This window comes from Scatophagus argus, chromosome 2, assembly GCF_020382885.2.
Source record: "Scatophagus argus isolate fScaArg1 chromosome 2, fScaArg1.pri, whole genome shotgun sequence".
NCBI lineage: Eukaryota > Metazoa > Chordata > Actinopteri > Scatophagidae > Scatophagus > Scatophagus argus.
In genome coordinates, this window is record NC_058494.1 from 20,697,142 (window position 1) to 20,714,587 (window position 17,446).

The following is a 17,446-nucleotide window of genomic DNA, read 5'->3' on the forward strand; positions in this document are numbered from 1 at the left end:
TTGCTCCCCGGGCGCTTGATGCAGTCCACTGCTCCTGTGTGTTTCACTGCATGTTGCATGTGTGTGTTTCAATCAGTGATGGGTTAAATGCAGAGAAGTAATTTCCCAGATTGGGATTAATAAAGTAAATTAAAATTAGTAAACTATAATCAGAAAGTGCAAGTGTTGTAAATCTTGTATGTGCTTCAAATAAGATACGCTCATCCGCGCTCTGCATGATGTTAGCCGAGATTCGGATGTGTGATGATGTGTTCAATGACAGATGAACAGTGAACGTAACATCACTTCAGCGACACCTGTGGGAGAAGCGTCTGCTCAGACTCAAGGGTTAAATTTGCGTCCTTCACATTCAGTTTACATGGGAAGCGAATTTAAAGTCATAGATTACTTTTAATCACTGGCACAGAAAAGATCCCCGGGCTGTGATGCATGGGACCAGACCAGACTTAGACTGAAGCACTGAGAGCACATTGTGGTTGGCTAAGAGCAACACCCCCCCAACATACAAAAATCCACACTGCTGTCCCAAACTGACCCGCAAAGAAGCAAACACTATACTGCTGATACCATATCTGCCATGTTTTCTATATTCATTTAAAATGTTATCTCCATGGGTGGTGCAATAGGGGCAATGTAGAGTAGCCAGTTAACCTAATGTGCATGTTTTTGGTATTGTGGGAGGAAGCCCAATCTGGGATTCAAACCTGGAACCCTCTTGCTATGAGGCGACAGTGCTAACCACTGCACCATTAGTAAAAATTATGACACATAATATGGTGTACCAAGAGGGTTCCAGGTTCGAATCCCGGTCTGGGCCCTTCTGTGTGGAGTTTGCATGTTCTTCCTGTGCCTGCGTGGGTTTTCTCCGGGTACTCCGGCTTCCTCCCACAATACCAAAAACATGCACATTAGGTTAACTGGCTACTCTGTATTGCCCCTAGGAGTAAGTGTGTGCGTGAGTGGTTATCTGTCCTTGTGTGTTGGCCCTGTTGACTGGCGACCAGTCCAGGGTGAACCCTGCCTCTTGCCCGTAGTCAGCTGGGATAGGCTCCAGCTCCCCTGCGACCCTGATGGATAAGCGGTATAGGAAATGGATGGATGTTATCGCCATGAATGAGTCTCAAAGTCATGTTTTTAAGCCTCCCCACTATCCGAAATATTTCTTCTTTAGAAATATGAAAACTTCTTTCTCAAGATATTTCGTGGGCTGAGGGGAAAAGATTTGTCGTCGGGCTCCTGTTGCTGTTTTCCCATCGAGTAATCAAGCAGAATTGAAACAGAAACAGCATTTTCATCACAGGACTGATGTATCGGCCGACATGGTGTTCGCACGGAGGCCCTCGTTAAAGTGAGGCTATGTAACTCTTGAAAGGCGACAACACCTTTCTTCTTCTCTTGTAAGAAATGAAGCATAAGCTTCCACAGCACACCACACGATATCCTCGACGTACGGCTGACATCACTTGACGTTTGCTGGCGTGAGGACCCTTGCCTGCTGCGACACAACATCCACAGCCTTTACCACCGTCAGAACCTGCAGCCACAAGCGGCAGCAGAGGTCCTGCAGTCCTGCAGTCTTGGTCTGTGTGTCCAGTCCCTGTTCACTGTAACCGAACTCTGAGTGCATCAAACAACGACACAACGGGGTGGAATGAACCTTTTTATCTTTCTGTTTTGCTGAGCTCCTCCAGGAATGAAAACAGTTGAACAGTTGAACCCACCACACACACACACAAACACACACACAAACACATATACCCCCTTTTTTTGTGTGAGAATTGGCAGAGAGTTTAAGCTATGACACATGATTGATTCATAAAGCAAAGCAGCAGCTGGCGGGACCAAAACTGTCTCAGCAGCTTGTTGTGTTTAGCCTCCGATGAATGGGACATGCTGTCTGTCTGTCTGCCTGCCTGTCTGTCCGTCCCTCCTGTGTGTGCTGTCCGTCATCAGATCTCCACACCCACAGCCTCCTCACAGGCATGGCATCCTCTCCTTAATCACAAGATGGTGTGTGTTTGTGTGTTATGATTCATGTTTTTGCATCTGTCCAAGCTCTCTCTCTCTCTCTCTCTCACACACACACTCTCACTCTCTCCTCCCTCCCCTCCCTCCCTCTCTCTCTCTCTCTCTCTCCCCGTCTCTCTCCTCCCTGCTCCTCCTCTGCAGGCCTCCTGCTCTCCGCTGCAGAGAGGAGCTCTGTGACGTCAGGGAAGGCTTCAGCGGTGCCTTGCTGGTTGGAGCGGAAAAAAAAATGGGGAGAAGATTGCGAGGTGAGTGAGACGCACGTTTCTTTCATTATTTTCAGCCACCCGACCCCCCCTCCTTCCAACCCGACTCTTTCGCGTTTGTGTGCATTTTACAATCACCGCTTTATTGACGCCGCTTCTCCTGTGCAACACGTTTATGCAACGTCCAGTCCGGCGACGAGCCGGCGCTGCTGTGAAAACAGGAGGAAAAACGGGCAGCCTACATGCCAGGCTGTCACTCTCACTCTCCTCCGAGAGAGCACAGCTGCTGCCGTCAGCATCGGTGTGCATTAACCTGACTCCGGCCACCCACCTCCCCCCCCCCCTCAGTCCCCCATGTCCGTGCGTTTGAGTCCTTTACGGTGGCGTTCATTTCTCCATGAGGGTATTTGTGATGCCGCCGCTCGTCCACACCCACACGATAGGCTGAGTGCGATTGATCCATGTGCAGTGCAGTTATTAGGATCGATGATGTGTTTGGGCGCTGAACGTGCCGGTGTTTACTGTCACATCGTTAAAAACCGTCGTGAGCCTGAATCAGCTTTTCAGACCCACAGAGGAGACTTTGACTCGGCCTGTTTGGCCCGGATGTGTGGGAAACGTAGGCTACCTGCGACGGCTGTATTTAGATGTGCTCTCTTACAAGTTAAATGTGTCCGCTTGCACACACAGCCGTAGCCTGGTCCTTTGGAGACGTTATTCAATGAATCTTCTTGCAGTCATGATCGCAGACTGGCGCCTTCATGCAAAATTTTGCTCCCTTTGAGCACTCTTTGGTTCAAAAAGAAAGTGTCCAAGAGCGTCATGGATGAAATAATCAAACTCCAATGACAATAATAATAATAATAATAATGTTCCCACGGGACACCTTAAACTCACATCTCGAGGAACTGCTGGAGTTTGAGAAACTGTCACGTGACAGCAGAGCCCGAGAAAACTGACTCTGAGTCAGTGGGCCTTGGCCTGCATGCTGCTGTGTTTGTGAAAATCAGGTGTGACAAAAGTTGGAGCAGCCATGCAGAAAAGAGAGAGAGAGAGGAGGGATAACCTAATATGTCCTTGGCTGAGCTGAGTTCTGCATCTGCACTGCATTAGTGCATGCACATGCTACATACCTGTGTGCAGACCCCATGGCACCATTTTGCGATAGCACACCTGCAGTTTTCAGCAGTCATGCAAATGTCACTGCAGACAGATGGTTTCCCACATGATCACATGTGAGGCAGGGATTCAGAAAGGTGCAGGTTTTATTTATTTCCTTTTCACTGTGTCTTGTGCAGCACGTAGCATTGGACATTCCTCTGTATGCATGTGAGCAACAGCTCCTACAGCTGTGGCAGTGAGTCCCCATAGTCATTACCCATAATCCCACAGCAGATAGATATCTTCCACTGTTGGAAAAAAAGTATAAATGTCTGTTTACAGTGTGGTTGTGGGATAGTAGGTCTAAGAAAGTGTTGTTTACATTTCTGTCTATCTGTCTATCTATCTGTCTATCTGTCTGTCTATTTGTCTATCTATCTGTCTATCTCTCTGTCTATCTATCTGTCTATCTGTCTGTCTATCTATCTGTCTATCTATCTGTCTATCTATCTGTCTATCTGTCTATCTATCTGTCTATCTGTCTATCTATCTGTCTATCTGTCTCCCAGTGATGCTGATCTGCCTGTCAGGATGTTGTCAGTCAGTTAGTCACTAAAATTCCCATTTCCCTCTGGTATTTATTTAAGTGCAGGTCCTGATGTCACTCACTCCACGTTTAAAGGATAAAACCACTGATATATTTTTAACCAACCACCAACTTTCAACCAAATCCACAGTTCGTCACTTCAAGCTTTCTGACTTTCTTAATCAATCTCTGACATCAGTCCAGGCTCATTTGCTCCGGTTGACAGCGTAAATCTCAAGGAGTCGTAAATTTATGGCTTAATTTAAGAGAGAGAGAGAAAAAAAAAAGACTCATTAATCTCCTCAAATAGCTGCTCTGTTCTTATGGAGCTTGCTTACAATAATAAAAACAAGCCTGCTGATTATGTTCTCTGTTTTTCGTAAATGTCTTATTTTGTCTCACTGACAGTCAAAAATCCAAAGATATTTCAATATTTGAAAATCAAAAAGTGACAATTAGCTATTTTTTTTGTTATTTAGGACTCACTTTCATTATAACAAGACTGTGTGTGTGTGTGTGTGTGTGTGTGTGTGTGTGTGTGTGTGTGTGTGTGTTCGTGCACAGCTGACTCAGGCATCTCCGGCCTGTTCTGTTATTGTTGTAGTAAAATGGTGTTCATCCAACCATCATTTAGAGATTAAGGATCAGGCTCAAAATTCAGGCTTCAGGGCATTTAAACTTTTCCGACGATTTGCGATGGCCGAAGACTGATGCGTAAATTCCGCTCGTGTAATATTCACCAATTCGTCTTTATTGTTTTGAAGGTTTTCAAACACACACGTGCCTTTCGATTGACATGCTATGAAATTGTGCTAAATGCTCTTTCACTTGGAATCTTGTTCGAATGCCATATGTCTGCTCGGTTGAGAGAGGAAATATTTAATCTGCACTGATTTTCTCACTTCTCCACCAGAAACTTGGATATCATGCCAACACAGGCTCAGGATTAGTGAATAAAAGAGGACCTCAGAGGCAGTCCAAATGCAGCCACAAATCACAGAGGCCATTTTCTGCATCACTTCCCACAGACGTCCTCTATAGAAGCTACGTCCCGGCTCTTGTTTTGGCTAGTGCAGGCGGCTTAACGTACGCATATAAGAAGCTTACTTGTGTTCTTTTAAGAGGCTATGAGATATTGAGAAAGTACAGCACCTTATTCAGCTCTGATTAAGTAAGAGATTCCTCGATTTAGGTGACAAATGCTCGTGTGAGACGGCTGCCTGCGTAGCCAGCAGTGGCTCAGATTAACGCTGGGTAAACACTCAGGGTGACTTATTCGTGGATCCTGTTACCTGTTGAGGAAACTGTCAGATCAGTCACTTTGGTCGGCAGTGGATCTGTACCGTAAGTGTTTGTGCTTGCTGCCGTTCATCGTGATCACAGCAGGAATCAGCGCTGTCAGTGTGCTTTGTCGATGTATGCATACTGGAGGATAATTGTTTCTGTGAGCAGCCGTTTGGATCAATACTTGACAGTGGTGAGTCGGGGGAAGGAGCCAGCTCACATTTGTGAAAGTTTATCCGTCTCATTCACGGTCCCGACTTTGGCTGACCTGAGCTCTGACAATGACTCTTGTTGGGTGTCGGCGCAGTGACAGCTGTGCAGCTTTATTGCCCTCCTTGTGAAGTAATGGCTAAGATGACAGTTACATTACATTACTTACAAAGGACCATACTTTGCAAACTATTCTTTAAGCAGTTCTCTTTTAGCTCTGTGTTCGGTCTCTCTTGACTCTTAAAGGAAATGTCCGGCTTGTTCACAGTTAAATGCTTCACTGTGTTCACCAGCTAGTTGCAAACTGTGAGCTAGTGGTGTACAGTGGGTTTTTAGAGCTTTTATTCTGAAAACAGCTGCCCACTGTGGCCAAGAACACGCTATGAGAGCAGTGAGAGTGAACCACAGCAGGACGTAGTTGTGGTGTGAGTGACCCCCCTTTAATATTGTCACTGCTCCAGATGTTGTTACTATGAAACTATTGATTAAAGATGCTTGAAGTTAATATGTTTTTCATAAGGGCTGACACTGACAATAACTGAACTGAATTAGCGTCGCATAATGGGTTGTTTGTTCCCTTAAAGTTGTGAGGCTAGCAAGTTTTGGCTGGTTTCACCGCATCCCTCTCCATTGTGTCCGCTAAGCAGACAGGCCCAAAAATGTTCTGCAAGAGACGGGACTCACCATTTAGCCTGTGTCAAGAGTTTTAAAGATGCTTTAAGAAGACGAGTGCACTCAGGTGGAATTGAGGCAAAGATGAACCCCCAAACAATGGTAAACTAAGCTACAATACTGGCAGGGAATGCATTATTACAGAATCTTGTGTTAGAAGCTGTCAAGCCTGCACGACAGCCTGAGAACAGTGGAAAAAAAACAGTTTGAGCTTTGAGTCCCATCTGTGGCTTACTCCAGACTATCACACTTTGATATGCTCATGTAGAATCCAACTGTAGAAGGCTTTAGGAGCTTTCGTTAAACCTCCCATTCGGTTTATAAAGGAGGTTACGTAGTATAATGCAGCCTGTCCGGGGAACACGTCAAGACTCTGCAGGGTTCTTGTCCATGCTGGTTTCTGTCAGAATGCTCGCAGAGGAAAATCCTTTTCTCTTAATTTACTGAGATGTTCAGTTTTGTGGTGGTGTTGACAGAAGAAAATAATAATGTGGGAGTGGGCTGAGCACATTTTGCACATGAGAAATACCAGCAGTTGAAAAAAACAAAAAAACGCTCCATTGTTGAAGTGTAGGTTGATGCTGGTGTCACACCTCTCATACGGTCTTGGCAGCTCCAGTATTACGTGCAGGAGTTCACTGCTAACTGCTAGTTCAAGTTCAGTGCCGCAGCATCTCTGGGTGAAGCTTTGCAGAGGACTGGCATGACTGCTGTGATACACCTTGACTCACTCTCCTCCTCCTCCTCCTCAACACCCCCGAGCAAAACAAATCTTTATCAGAGAGCACAGGCACACAGGAGTAAACCTCAGCACACTGTGAGAGAGAGCTCCAGAGCTGGTCTGGTGAACCAGAGTTGCGTGAAGCTGAGTGATGTTTTGATTGTAGCCGTTGACTTGTATTATTTATGAATGGATCTGGAACAGGCAGAAGTGTCCTCCAAGCCGACAGAGTGCAGGACTCCAGGGTGTGAGGTTAGGCGAACCTGATGCTTGTTGCTTCAATGCGGTCAAACTTCATGGACAATTTTTCCCAAAGGTCGAAATTTAATGGGAAGATCCTGCTTATGTTGCTGTTTACATTCATCCAGATGCAGATTTAAAAAAAATGTACAAATTATTTTCTGGGTGTATACGTATATGTGTCGCTCTGTTTTATTTATTTTAATCTGATTCTTCTAATTACCTGTGTCTGTTTTCTACATGTGGAGCATGAACAGGACTGCAAACATTCATTTATCTGTGCAATCCAGTGCTGTACAAGGATACATTTAATTGCCTTGATCTTTGATTAGTGAAGCCAGAGAGCCTGCTGATGTTTTATGCATATGTTGCAGAGCTTTAAGGTTTCTGTTGCAGTGACTGTAGCATAGGCCACAGTATTTCCGCACAGGTAATGTAAGGGGTTAATATTGATAATAAGTTCTAAGTTATTATTGCAGCTGGGGTCATTGTGCCTCTATGCCTCTGGTAATGTCAGCTGATCCAACGTGATCTCATGGGATGGCGTATAAATAGCACGCCACTGTTAAGAACATGCAACACTGGCTCATCCTGATGATGTTAAAGCCTTCTTTTTCAAATGTAAGCACAGTTCAGTCAGACGTTTACACCAAGGAACTGATTGTTTATAGAAAATGGTTACAGTTAGTTTATAGCAACAGCTGAGCAGGACGTTGGCATCCGAGTTCATTTACTTTTACAACCCTTTTAGACAAGTATGCGTCAAAGGATGTTTCAGAGAATCTGCTTAGAGCCAATGGATCAAGTAAGAATCAGAAAATGCCAAATGATTACGTTCAGTATTTAAGAGCAGAGAACAGAAGAAGAAGAAGAAGAAGACTGAACTGAGTAGAAAAACCCTTGAAAGGAGAGCGACCTTGGACCGAGTTAGAGAGGGATCACCCACTGGGAGGGTTGAGCATGCACTGTGTGTTGGGGAAAATATTAAAATATCTAGCGGCACGGATCTGCAAAGCTTGTGCTTTGAACTGCTGTTGCTGGTGTCAGCATCCATCTTCTACTCTTTAGCTGTGCTGGACACAGCAGCGGTATAATCAGGGCGTTGAGATTAACGTGAGATGTTTCCGGGCGTGTCACAACACTTCACACACTCTTGTGGCCGATGCTTAGCAACACTAATAAGTATATGGAAGCCTCCACGAAGTTTTTGAACACAGCTCTGCTCTTGAACAGCAAAATACAAAGTGAAGCTCGTACTATTTTTATAGTGGTTTATCTACCTCAACCACCACTGGCTTCTTTAGGAATTGTAAAACTTCACTGTCTCTGTGTGTCCCATTGGTGCAGCTTCCTCACAGCTACACCTGTCTACCTCCTTCCTTCTGCTCTTGTTCTCCACCTTTCTTTATCTTTATTCTCTCTGTCTATTTGAAAATATTCTCAAAGCACACTGTGGCTCCTTCTTCTCTTTATGTTCGGAAACCTTTTTTTTTCTGCGTGATAGAAATGGACTGTTGGAGCTGACAGCCTCCGTTTTTTAACTCCCCTTGACTTTAGGTTACTGCACTGTAAACATGTAAACAGTAACATATAAAGAGGCTTTTAGCCATGATACCTTCACTCTTTCTCTCTCGTGACCTTGTTGCTAAGAAAAATGGAAAACTATGCTCTGTTCCACGTGGCTCTCACTCACTTTAATGCCTTGTTTGACCATCTAAAAGCTTGCCTGAGATTGACAGACTATGAAAATGAGATTGTTTCCCAGAAAACAGCCTTTAAAAAGTAGCTTTCCATTAAAACTCTGTCCATTAGTGTTATTCAAGAAACAGAAATAAAGCAAACAATTAGGGAGATTTTTCTAAGGGTCTGTCATGTCAGTCAAGTATGTGGTTTGTAGTATGAAACAGTACTCAGATCTTTACTAATGATGGTGTATTCCCATCAGCCCTGGACATACACATAGAAGTAAAATATCTTGCATTCAAAGTAGCTAACAGTGCATACAATCACATCAGAAATATAAATCTATCACATAGCATCAGTACTGCTACAGTGCACATCATTACTCTGTGCACATTTGTGTCACAAAATAGTGCACAAAACGTGTCCCTGGGCTTATGGCAGATGTGCTTCTCATCATTGCATGAGTGACAAACAGCACCGACAGTTTTCTGTTTCCAATCCAGCTGCTGTTACTTAAAGGATCTCTTGTATGTCTGATGAGTGTGAAGTCACACAGCCTGTCAGTTGGCGGTTAAAGGTTAGAGGCTGCTGTATCCTGGATGCAGATGGTGACAGCTGGTTTGGTAAGGGTGATGGTGTTTGGTTGGTACTGATTTTTTACAGAGAAAGAGGACATGCATTTTTTTTGTACCCACATATCAAACGTGTCATCCAATGTTGTGTATAACCAGTCATTTTCTGATCTTTCACCCCCTATCCCATATCTAAATTTCTCTTGTTCATAAAAAAATGATTTTTACTTATTTTGCATTGCCCATCTCATCTTACAACTGAATCACTCCAGCACTGATTGAATGCTCAGGGAGGACATGCTTGGACCAGAGCAGTCACACAGATGTGCCATTTGAATTTTTAAAATAAACTCACATGTTTAGAGATGATGATTTGGATTGACGTTTTCACTTGGCATTAATCATACTGGATCATTGATCAATAAATAGATGCGTCAGTCTAGACTGATGGATTGTGTTACACCCCTGGCAACCCCTGGTTGCACCCTCGATGATATTTTTGTAATGAAATTTTCAGCTGAACTCACAAAATAAAAATGGAAAAAAATGCTGAAAGCTGCAGATGCAACCGATGTAGTAGATGTTGTACTTTCTGTGTGTCTGCGCATGACTAAGACAAAATCTCCTGACATTCTTTGCTGCTGCTAGAAATGAGAAAAGCTGAAGGCCATGACTATCAGCTTGTCCCACATGTCCACTATTCGCTAACCACAATAAAACATTAAATGCAGTCCTCTGGGATGTCTCAGCTGAGCTCTATTGGCAGGATGTGACATGTGGCCAACTAAACAGCCTCACTTCCTCCCATTTCCGAGCTGGTTAAATACCTCACTTGGTAATTTTAGGCAGATGGGAGGGCCTGCTGTCCGCGGTGTAGTGACTGTGCCTGTGAGATCCTCCTTCTTTAATAAGTGGGCACGGCTTGCCAGTACACTCCCTGTTCCAGCCTCGCCAGACGTCTAATAACAGTCTCAGTGACTTCAGGGGATTTCCAGAGTATGAGCCCTCTGAGAAGAACAGCCTGCATCTGTGACTTATGATTACACTGCCAGTGTCTGTGCCCACTGATTCTCTCATTAATCCCTGCTGTAGAAAGTTCTGAGAGAGAGAGTTTCTTCTGGTTCAAGCTTCAGTCTTTGATTGTTGTATGGAGTCCAAATGGGCCCAAACAAGGACTGTGCTTTACTACACAGGCTGCAGTTGATATGCAGACCATGTGGCGTTGTTTACCAATCTGAATTCGAGGCTTTAATATACCCATTGGGTTACGTATTGACTGCATTAATGTTGACATGTTGGATGAGGCGCATTCAGTGTTCAACAGTACTTTCATTTTATTGGGCTGAGCAACACGAAACATGATGTGAAATGAGTTCTCCAAGAGCTTTAGGGATTCATGAACAAACTATTCGTGCTAGAAATGATCAAGGCTACATTACATGGCTCTTTCACAGTATAACATGGCGTTGCAAGAGGCGCTGTATCACCGCTAACCATTTTTATAACTTGTGTCTTGAACTTGTGCTGGTGTGCCATGATGTTAGGACTGCTATCAATAGAGAAACATTACCACGGAAATATTCAGCTGAATTTTTACTGTAAGCCCCACAAATCTGTCTTATGATTACATAATGTGACGAGAACACATCAGTTTTCACAGAACTGGTTTTTGAAAGTGTCCTGAAGGTCTTGCAGAACAGCACAGTCAGTGCTTGATCAGAGAATTGCACTGGGGAATTGAGACTGGCTTGCTAATTTATTATTTCACTATCAAGGGGTATCAAGTGCTGGGTAATTGGATAAACAGTGATGCAATGTTCTCACATGGGCTTGGCTCTGCGCTGCATCAAAGCAACAGAAAGAAATGATAAATCAAATGATGATTTAAATGATTACACATTTTTTGAATATATATATATATGTGTGTGTGTGTTTTGCCATCAGGCACCATTTTTGCCAATGCATTGTTATTCATTAAGACAGTTAAATTGCATGATTTCTGTTTTAAATACAATGTGAAAATAACTGAATCATCTTGTCAACGCAAAAATATAAAGCAACATTTGAGGTTTACAAGAAACCGTGGATGCAAAAGCTGGATAAGCTAAGATAACGGCCGAGTTCCTGCAGTGACTTATCAGATCTCATAGCGAAATATTGTAGCGTATTGTCCAGCTGACCTCCTCGATTTCAGACCAGATGATGGATGTCCTCGCAAACATGCACTCTCACTAATGGAACCATTTCCTTTTCAACCATCTTCCTCCACTCCTCCTCTGAGTATTTCAGGGTACAAGTCAAGGAGTTTGCTTTTTAACCCTAAGTGAAATACAGGTTTCCTCTTTCTTGACCACTAAACTTAAAGATCAATATTCCTCATCAGAGAGTTAAGACACAGCAAGCACAGCAGGATGTATGATGTCTGCTGTGTCCAGACGGCTAGAGCGGTAAATACTGAGAGATGGACTGCCAGTAATCATGTCTTTCAATGGTATAAAGATGTGTCAGTCAAATCGAGCTGGTGACTTTGTGAACAATTTATTGCTTCGCTGTTGGATGACAAATGCATGCAAATTAATGTCAGTTTGTCTAATTTCTTTCTTTGTTTACAACCGACTTAATGTTCACTGTTCGATGTCAGTTTTCAACTTTTTCTACTCAAATGGTGGAGGAAAAGCAAAAAGTGTCAATCATGTGAGTCTGCAAAATGTGGAAGCCACAGGACGTCGTCGGCCTTGTTACAGGAAAATGTTGAGTGTAGACTGCACATGTTTTCTCCTGTATATTGTTTTGCAGTGTCACTAGGAATAACCTTTTTCACCAACTTCATCAAACATGACTATGTTCTAGCTGACGATTTGGCTCTCATTATCAACAGATTCACAGTGTAAAGCATTTAAACTCACTTGCGTACTTTTGCTGTTTCTAGGACCTCAGGCAGGAGAACCACGAATGATGAAGTGAAACGACCAGTTGAAAGTTGCCACTATGTGTGGTCGTGTGACTGAGCTGTGCTCCTCCGTTGCACATCGGATCTCTCTTATTCCTACTGACTTGCCGTAGTCGCTCAGTTTTAAGCATGAGAGGATCTGTCAGGTGTTCGACCTCTGTGCCCTCATACTGGCACCGCTGTTGTGCCGCGTGAGCGCCGACCCCTCCCCTCCGGCAGTTACTGCACGGCATGGCCTCTCTGGACCTGCCATACCGCTGTCCTCGCTGCGGGGAGCACAAGCGCTTCCGAAGCCTGTCGTCCTTACGTGCCCACCTGGAGTACAACCACACGTACGAGACCCTCTACGTCCTCTCCAAATCCAACAGTGTATGCGATGCCGCTGCTCTGCTGCCGCTAGTGGCTGAGGGAGCTCTCCTCACACCTGCCAACAACAACGACCCCTTTGAGCCCCTCCGGCCTTCAGCTTTAAAGGAACGTCGCTTCCCTTGCCGCGAGCTTCCTTGTGCGGACGACTTGAGTTTGACACCGGCTAACTCTGCTAACACTGCAGCCAGGTACATTCCCAATGTGGAGTTTCCCCTCGGGGAGATTTTTATGAAGAAAGCCATGACATCTACAGACCCAGGTCCCCATGGAAACCCCAGCACTGCTGTAGCAGTGGCAGCTAATGTAGCAGCCAGTGCAGTGGAGGCAGCCTATGAGGAAGGCCTGGCCAGGCTGAAGGCGAGGGCCTTTGAACGGCTGGAGCTGGATGAAAGGCTGGAGAAGCTTTCTGAAGAGGTAGGACTATTTTTTGGACATACAGCCAAATAAACACATAACTACATGCAAAAGCTATACACAAACTACTGTATGTAGTTACTGGTCAGATTGTTGCTGTGCAACGTCCATACACAGTCGTGGTAAAGGGAAGTTCATAATTTATTTTTCTGCAGAAACGTTAAGTTTGTTTTGTAGAGTTTGAAAATTTCTCACTCTAGCACCACCTAGTGTTTGTATCAAACAGCACATGCCAGTGCCTACAAATGAACAAAATAAAAGGACAAAATTTCATGCATGACAAACCCCAATCAATTGCTCACATCTTGAAATTTAATTTTGTAGGCCATTTAGGGCATCAAAATACAAAATGTCTTTCTTGCACATGACTGATCAGTGTGCTGTTGAGCAAAAGTATGTTCAGCCCTGCCACTAATGGCTGTAAGTTATACTGCAACGGAATACAATGTATACTGTAATTATGAACCATAGCTTGTGGCCAACAGTGGTGGAAACAGCAGTCCAGTACAGTACAACAAAGGCTGTAGCACTGTGCATCCTGCTCCTGGTTTCCACTTTGATTTCTGCAGGTGGGGTATTGCACGGTCCAGAGGCCCTGAAGGAAAATCGTCCTTTGTCTTGGACATAAAACTACCGGCAGGACTGTTCCTGACGTTCTCAGTCTGCTTTGATTACCTCGAGCTCAGCAGCAGAGAGAAAATTAATGAGCTTGTCTCAGGCATGCTCTGTACCCAATCAGTTACACCTAAAATAACTCCTGCATTTTATCAGTAACCAGTACAGCTACAATGGGAACCTGTTGCTTGTATGGAGCTTAGCAGCTGTATAATTGTAATCACGAAGTTCTTTGCTGAGTGAAATGAGTCTATTATAGTGAATAACAATCAAGGAAGGAAGGCTTCAGTAACAGCTTTTAGTCCATAGAAAAGCTTATTTTTTCTCTTTTTTTTCCCAAGTTAGAGAGGCATGACTGAACCACTGATTTGTTGTGTTTTTTCAAATTTGAATATTATTAAAGAAGATTTCCATACCAAAAGCCAAGCTGTTTTATAATGAGAGTTCATGTAAAACAGGTACGTGATCAAGGCCAGAACAACATTATTTGATTTTGATCTGGTATCTGACTCTCTGTAACTGTTGGAAGACAGTCAAGAGAACTAAAGAAGAAGAAGATTTCACCATTGCATTGGGGCTTTGAGTACTTGTCAATCTGATTTGCATTTAAGAATAAATTATTTTCCTCAAACTAATGATACTGTAAGATTTATGTGCCAAACATGAATATGCGATGTTGCAGACAGAAATCTTTGTTAATCAATGTGTTAATTAGTTAGTTAACAACCTCTTTAGCATAACTAGCAGTGTGGTGGCTGCGATGGGACATTAGACAGCTCAAGTGCCTCTCGTCTTGTAGGTGGAGCAGAAAATAGCAGCTCGCGTAGGTCGTCTTCAGGCGGAGCTGGAGAGGAAGAGCTCTGAGCTGGAGCGGGCCAAGCAGGAGAGCGAGCGGCTGAGCCAGGAGAAACAAGACCTGGAGGACAAGGCCTCCGAACTCTCTCGGCAGGTTGACGTCTCTGTGGAAATGTTAGCCAGCCTCAAACAGGACCTGGTGAACAAGGAGGAGGAGCTCAGTCACAAACAACAGTAAGTGATGAACCTTATCTGTTCTTCAGACTCAGAGTAGCTGACCTGTTGCTGAGCAAATCAGGAATCTTGGCTTATTCTTTATTTTATCCGTGCAAAGCAAAACAGTAGTAGCTTTCCAGATGTTACAATGATAGAAATTATGATAAAATGTATACTGAATGCCTTTTGGTTTTGGACGGTTGGTTAAATAAAACAAACAATGTGATCTAAAATAATCCGAAATTGATCGCAAATTAATCACTGTGTTATAGAACACAAGGACTCTGATGGAATCAAAAGTAGTAGCAGTGAAGAAGTAAAAAATGAATATCTGCGTGCTTGGCCTCAACAGTCTTTGTAACTATTCCTTTCTGTTACTTTCATCAAACGCATTGTCATGCATGCCAACACACTCACTCCTCCCCTCTCCTTCACCCCTGCCCCTCTGTTGATGGTGTACTTCTCAGTCGTATCCGCTCTCCAGATGTGGTCAGCATCTGTCCCGCTGCCGTGTCCGCATACCAGTGCCCTCCGGGGCCGGCCGAGGGGCTCGTGCTGAACGGAGATGTCGGGCAGGAGCAGCTGGCTCGGCCGCCTCTCTCTGAGGCCGGTCTCTCCGTGAAGCTGCCACGTTGCTGCTTGGTGAACTAGTTAAAACCGGGGCTTCTGTAAACAGAAGGAGCAGTTGGATAGAAATCGCAGCGTGGTGGTAAAAGTTTTCGTTGGCTCTGAATCTGATGAACGTGATTTGGAGCTCTCCCAAAGCGTGGCGCGAAGAGTGATCGGGCTTTTATGGAAATTAATCCCACAGCAATGTATTGTATGCTCCAAGCGTTGATTCTATTTTTAGTTTGACAGGCTAGAAGCAAAATGATAAGTCAGAATGGTTTACCTTTTTCCCCCTCCTATCTGAGTGGGTTTTTAAAGATGCAGAGATATCACTTTCCCATCAAAGTATCAGCTAACACTGTCAAAGAGCCACGCTGTGTCTTCCTCGTTACTAATTGCAAGTGTTTTCAAGAGAAAATGATGAGACACAATGAGAATCTAATCTAACGAGAAAAGAAAAGTCTGGAAACAGCAGAAGGTGATATATTTGCTCGCTGAAGCATCTGATGTTGTTTTCAGAAAGCATAACAAAGGTGTCAGGAGAGGAGCTTTTCAAAAATGTCGTTCTGCCCACTTGTATACATTAATGTCTTGTCTTAGCCTCTGCAGCCACAAGCACAGTGTTAAAGCTCTCGGCTTGTTTGCACGTATTTTCTTTGTCGAAGAGATCAACAAGTGTTTTTATGTGTCGTTCAAGGCTCACATTAAAGTCATCTGGTATCTGACAGGACAGCCAGTCGTCTTCCTACCGCCGTCTTTGGATTTATCTCTTACCATCGCTTTCTTTATTAGGCCTGAGTGTCAGCAGTGGGTCAGCGACAGAAAGGCGCTTTGACACCTCTAATCTCACCACACACACACACACAGACACACACACTCACCTGTGCGTATCACTGCATTGTGTGTAAGCGTGTTTGTTCGAGGTTTCTTAAAGGCACCAACGAATGTCACAATGTCATTTCCATTATCCATTAACCTGTTTGTTTTCAATTAATAGTTGTTGTATAGATGTTGCATAATAATCATAATAATAATAATAAAATGCCCAGGATCATTTCCCAGAGCCAGAATGACAAAGTTTAACAAGAAATACTATCGCAAGGTCTTCTTAATTGATTGTCTAAACCTTTAAGCCACGTCTCATGTCTTTCTTCTGTGGATGGTGGTCGGTTGTCATGCAGATGGTTCAGTTGTCAACAGGTGGTCGTATGGTACACGAGTCTCCGTTCAAGGATGTGAACGTCCTTCTCTCTAGCAGTCGTCCACTGACACTTGGTGACGACTTTGACCCAGTGGAGACCTCGATTCTGGTGTGGCGTTGGCAGAAAGTCCATGTTGTTCATGCAGTCTCTTGTTCAGAGTCCTTGCTGCTTCACTGATGCAGCTGTCCTCACAGTAAAGTGAATATTTTGTGCCACCAGCCTTTAACAAGTGAAAATGTTACGATGAATGACTTTAAGGAGTGATCGATCAATAGAATCGTTTTGACGTCCGTTGTGTTTCAGTACTCCTGGGATGTGTGACTTTCACAGTGCAGCTGTAAATTACAATAAATACGTCGCAGATCATCAGGGTCACCAGTCGCTTTGCGTTTGCGTCGGACATTACAAAATGATTTTCCCTATGGCACGTTCAGAAAGAACCAAGCAGCATTTTTGACAGAAGCGACGATACGAAGCAGCGTATGACTGCGTTGTAGGAGCAGAAGACAGGTGTGCTTTTTCTTCTGTGTGATCCCTCCCTCCTGCTGTAAACATTACAGGAGCTGTGGTGCATGTTTTCCAAACCTGCCTGCCTCCGATCGGGAAGGTCACTCTCGCACTACAATCCCTGCATGGGCTTTGTGACTCCACCGGCAGCCCAGTTTCAGTTTCACCACCCTCACACACACACACACACACACACACACACACACACACACACACACACTGTTTCTGTCTCCATCTCTCTGTGGAGACGCTGGCAGTCAAACAGTGAGCTCATTCAGACTCTCAAAATACAGAGTCAGTCTTAGGTGGAAAAAGGGCATCATAGTCGGTGAATGTTCAGCAGGGTTGATGACTAAGCAGTTGTTAACAGACACAGAGCAGCTTAGTGGCTCGGACGTGGCTGCCTAACAACCTTTTACATTCAGCAGATTTAAAAAAAAAAAAAAAAAAATCTTTGATACTCTTTAGA

The 17,446-nt window shown here is 44.1% G+C and overlaps 1 protein-coding gene across 1 annotated transcript in view; it reads left to right on the forward strand.

Moving 5' to 3' along the window:
- Positions 1–2,141: 2,141 nt before the first annotated feature.
- The window catches only part of fbxo41 (F-box protein 41), a 43,611-nt gene continuing 28,306 nt past the window's right edge, over positions 2,142–17,446 (forward strand). The window contains exons 1-3 of the mRNA XM_046417185.1: positions 2,142–2,273; positions 12,230–13,033; positions 14,448–14,677. Of these exons, the coding sequence (XP_046273141.1) occupies positions 12,482–13,033; positions 14,448–14,677 (782 nt within the window). The 5' untranslated portion in view covers positions 2,142–2,273; positions 12,230–12,481. The remainder of the gene's footprint in view (positions 2,274–12,229; positions 13,034–14,447; positions 14,678–17,446) is intronic.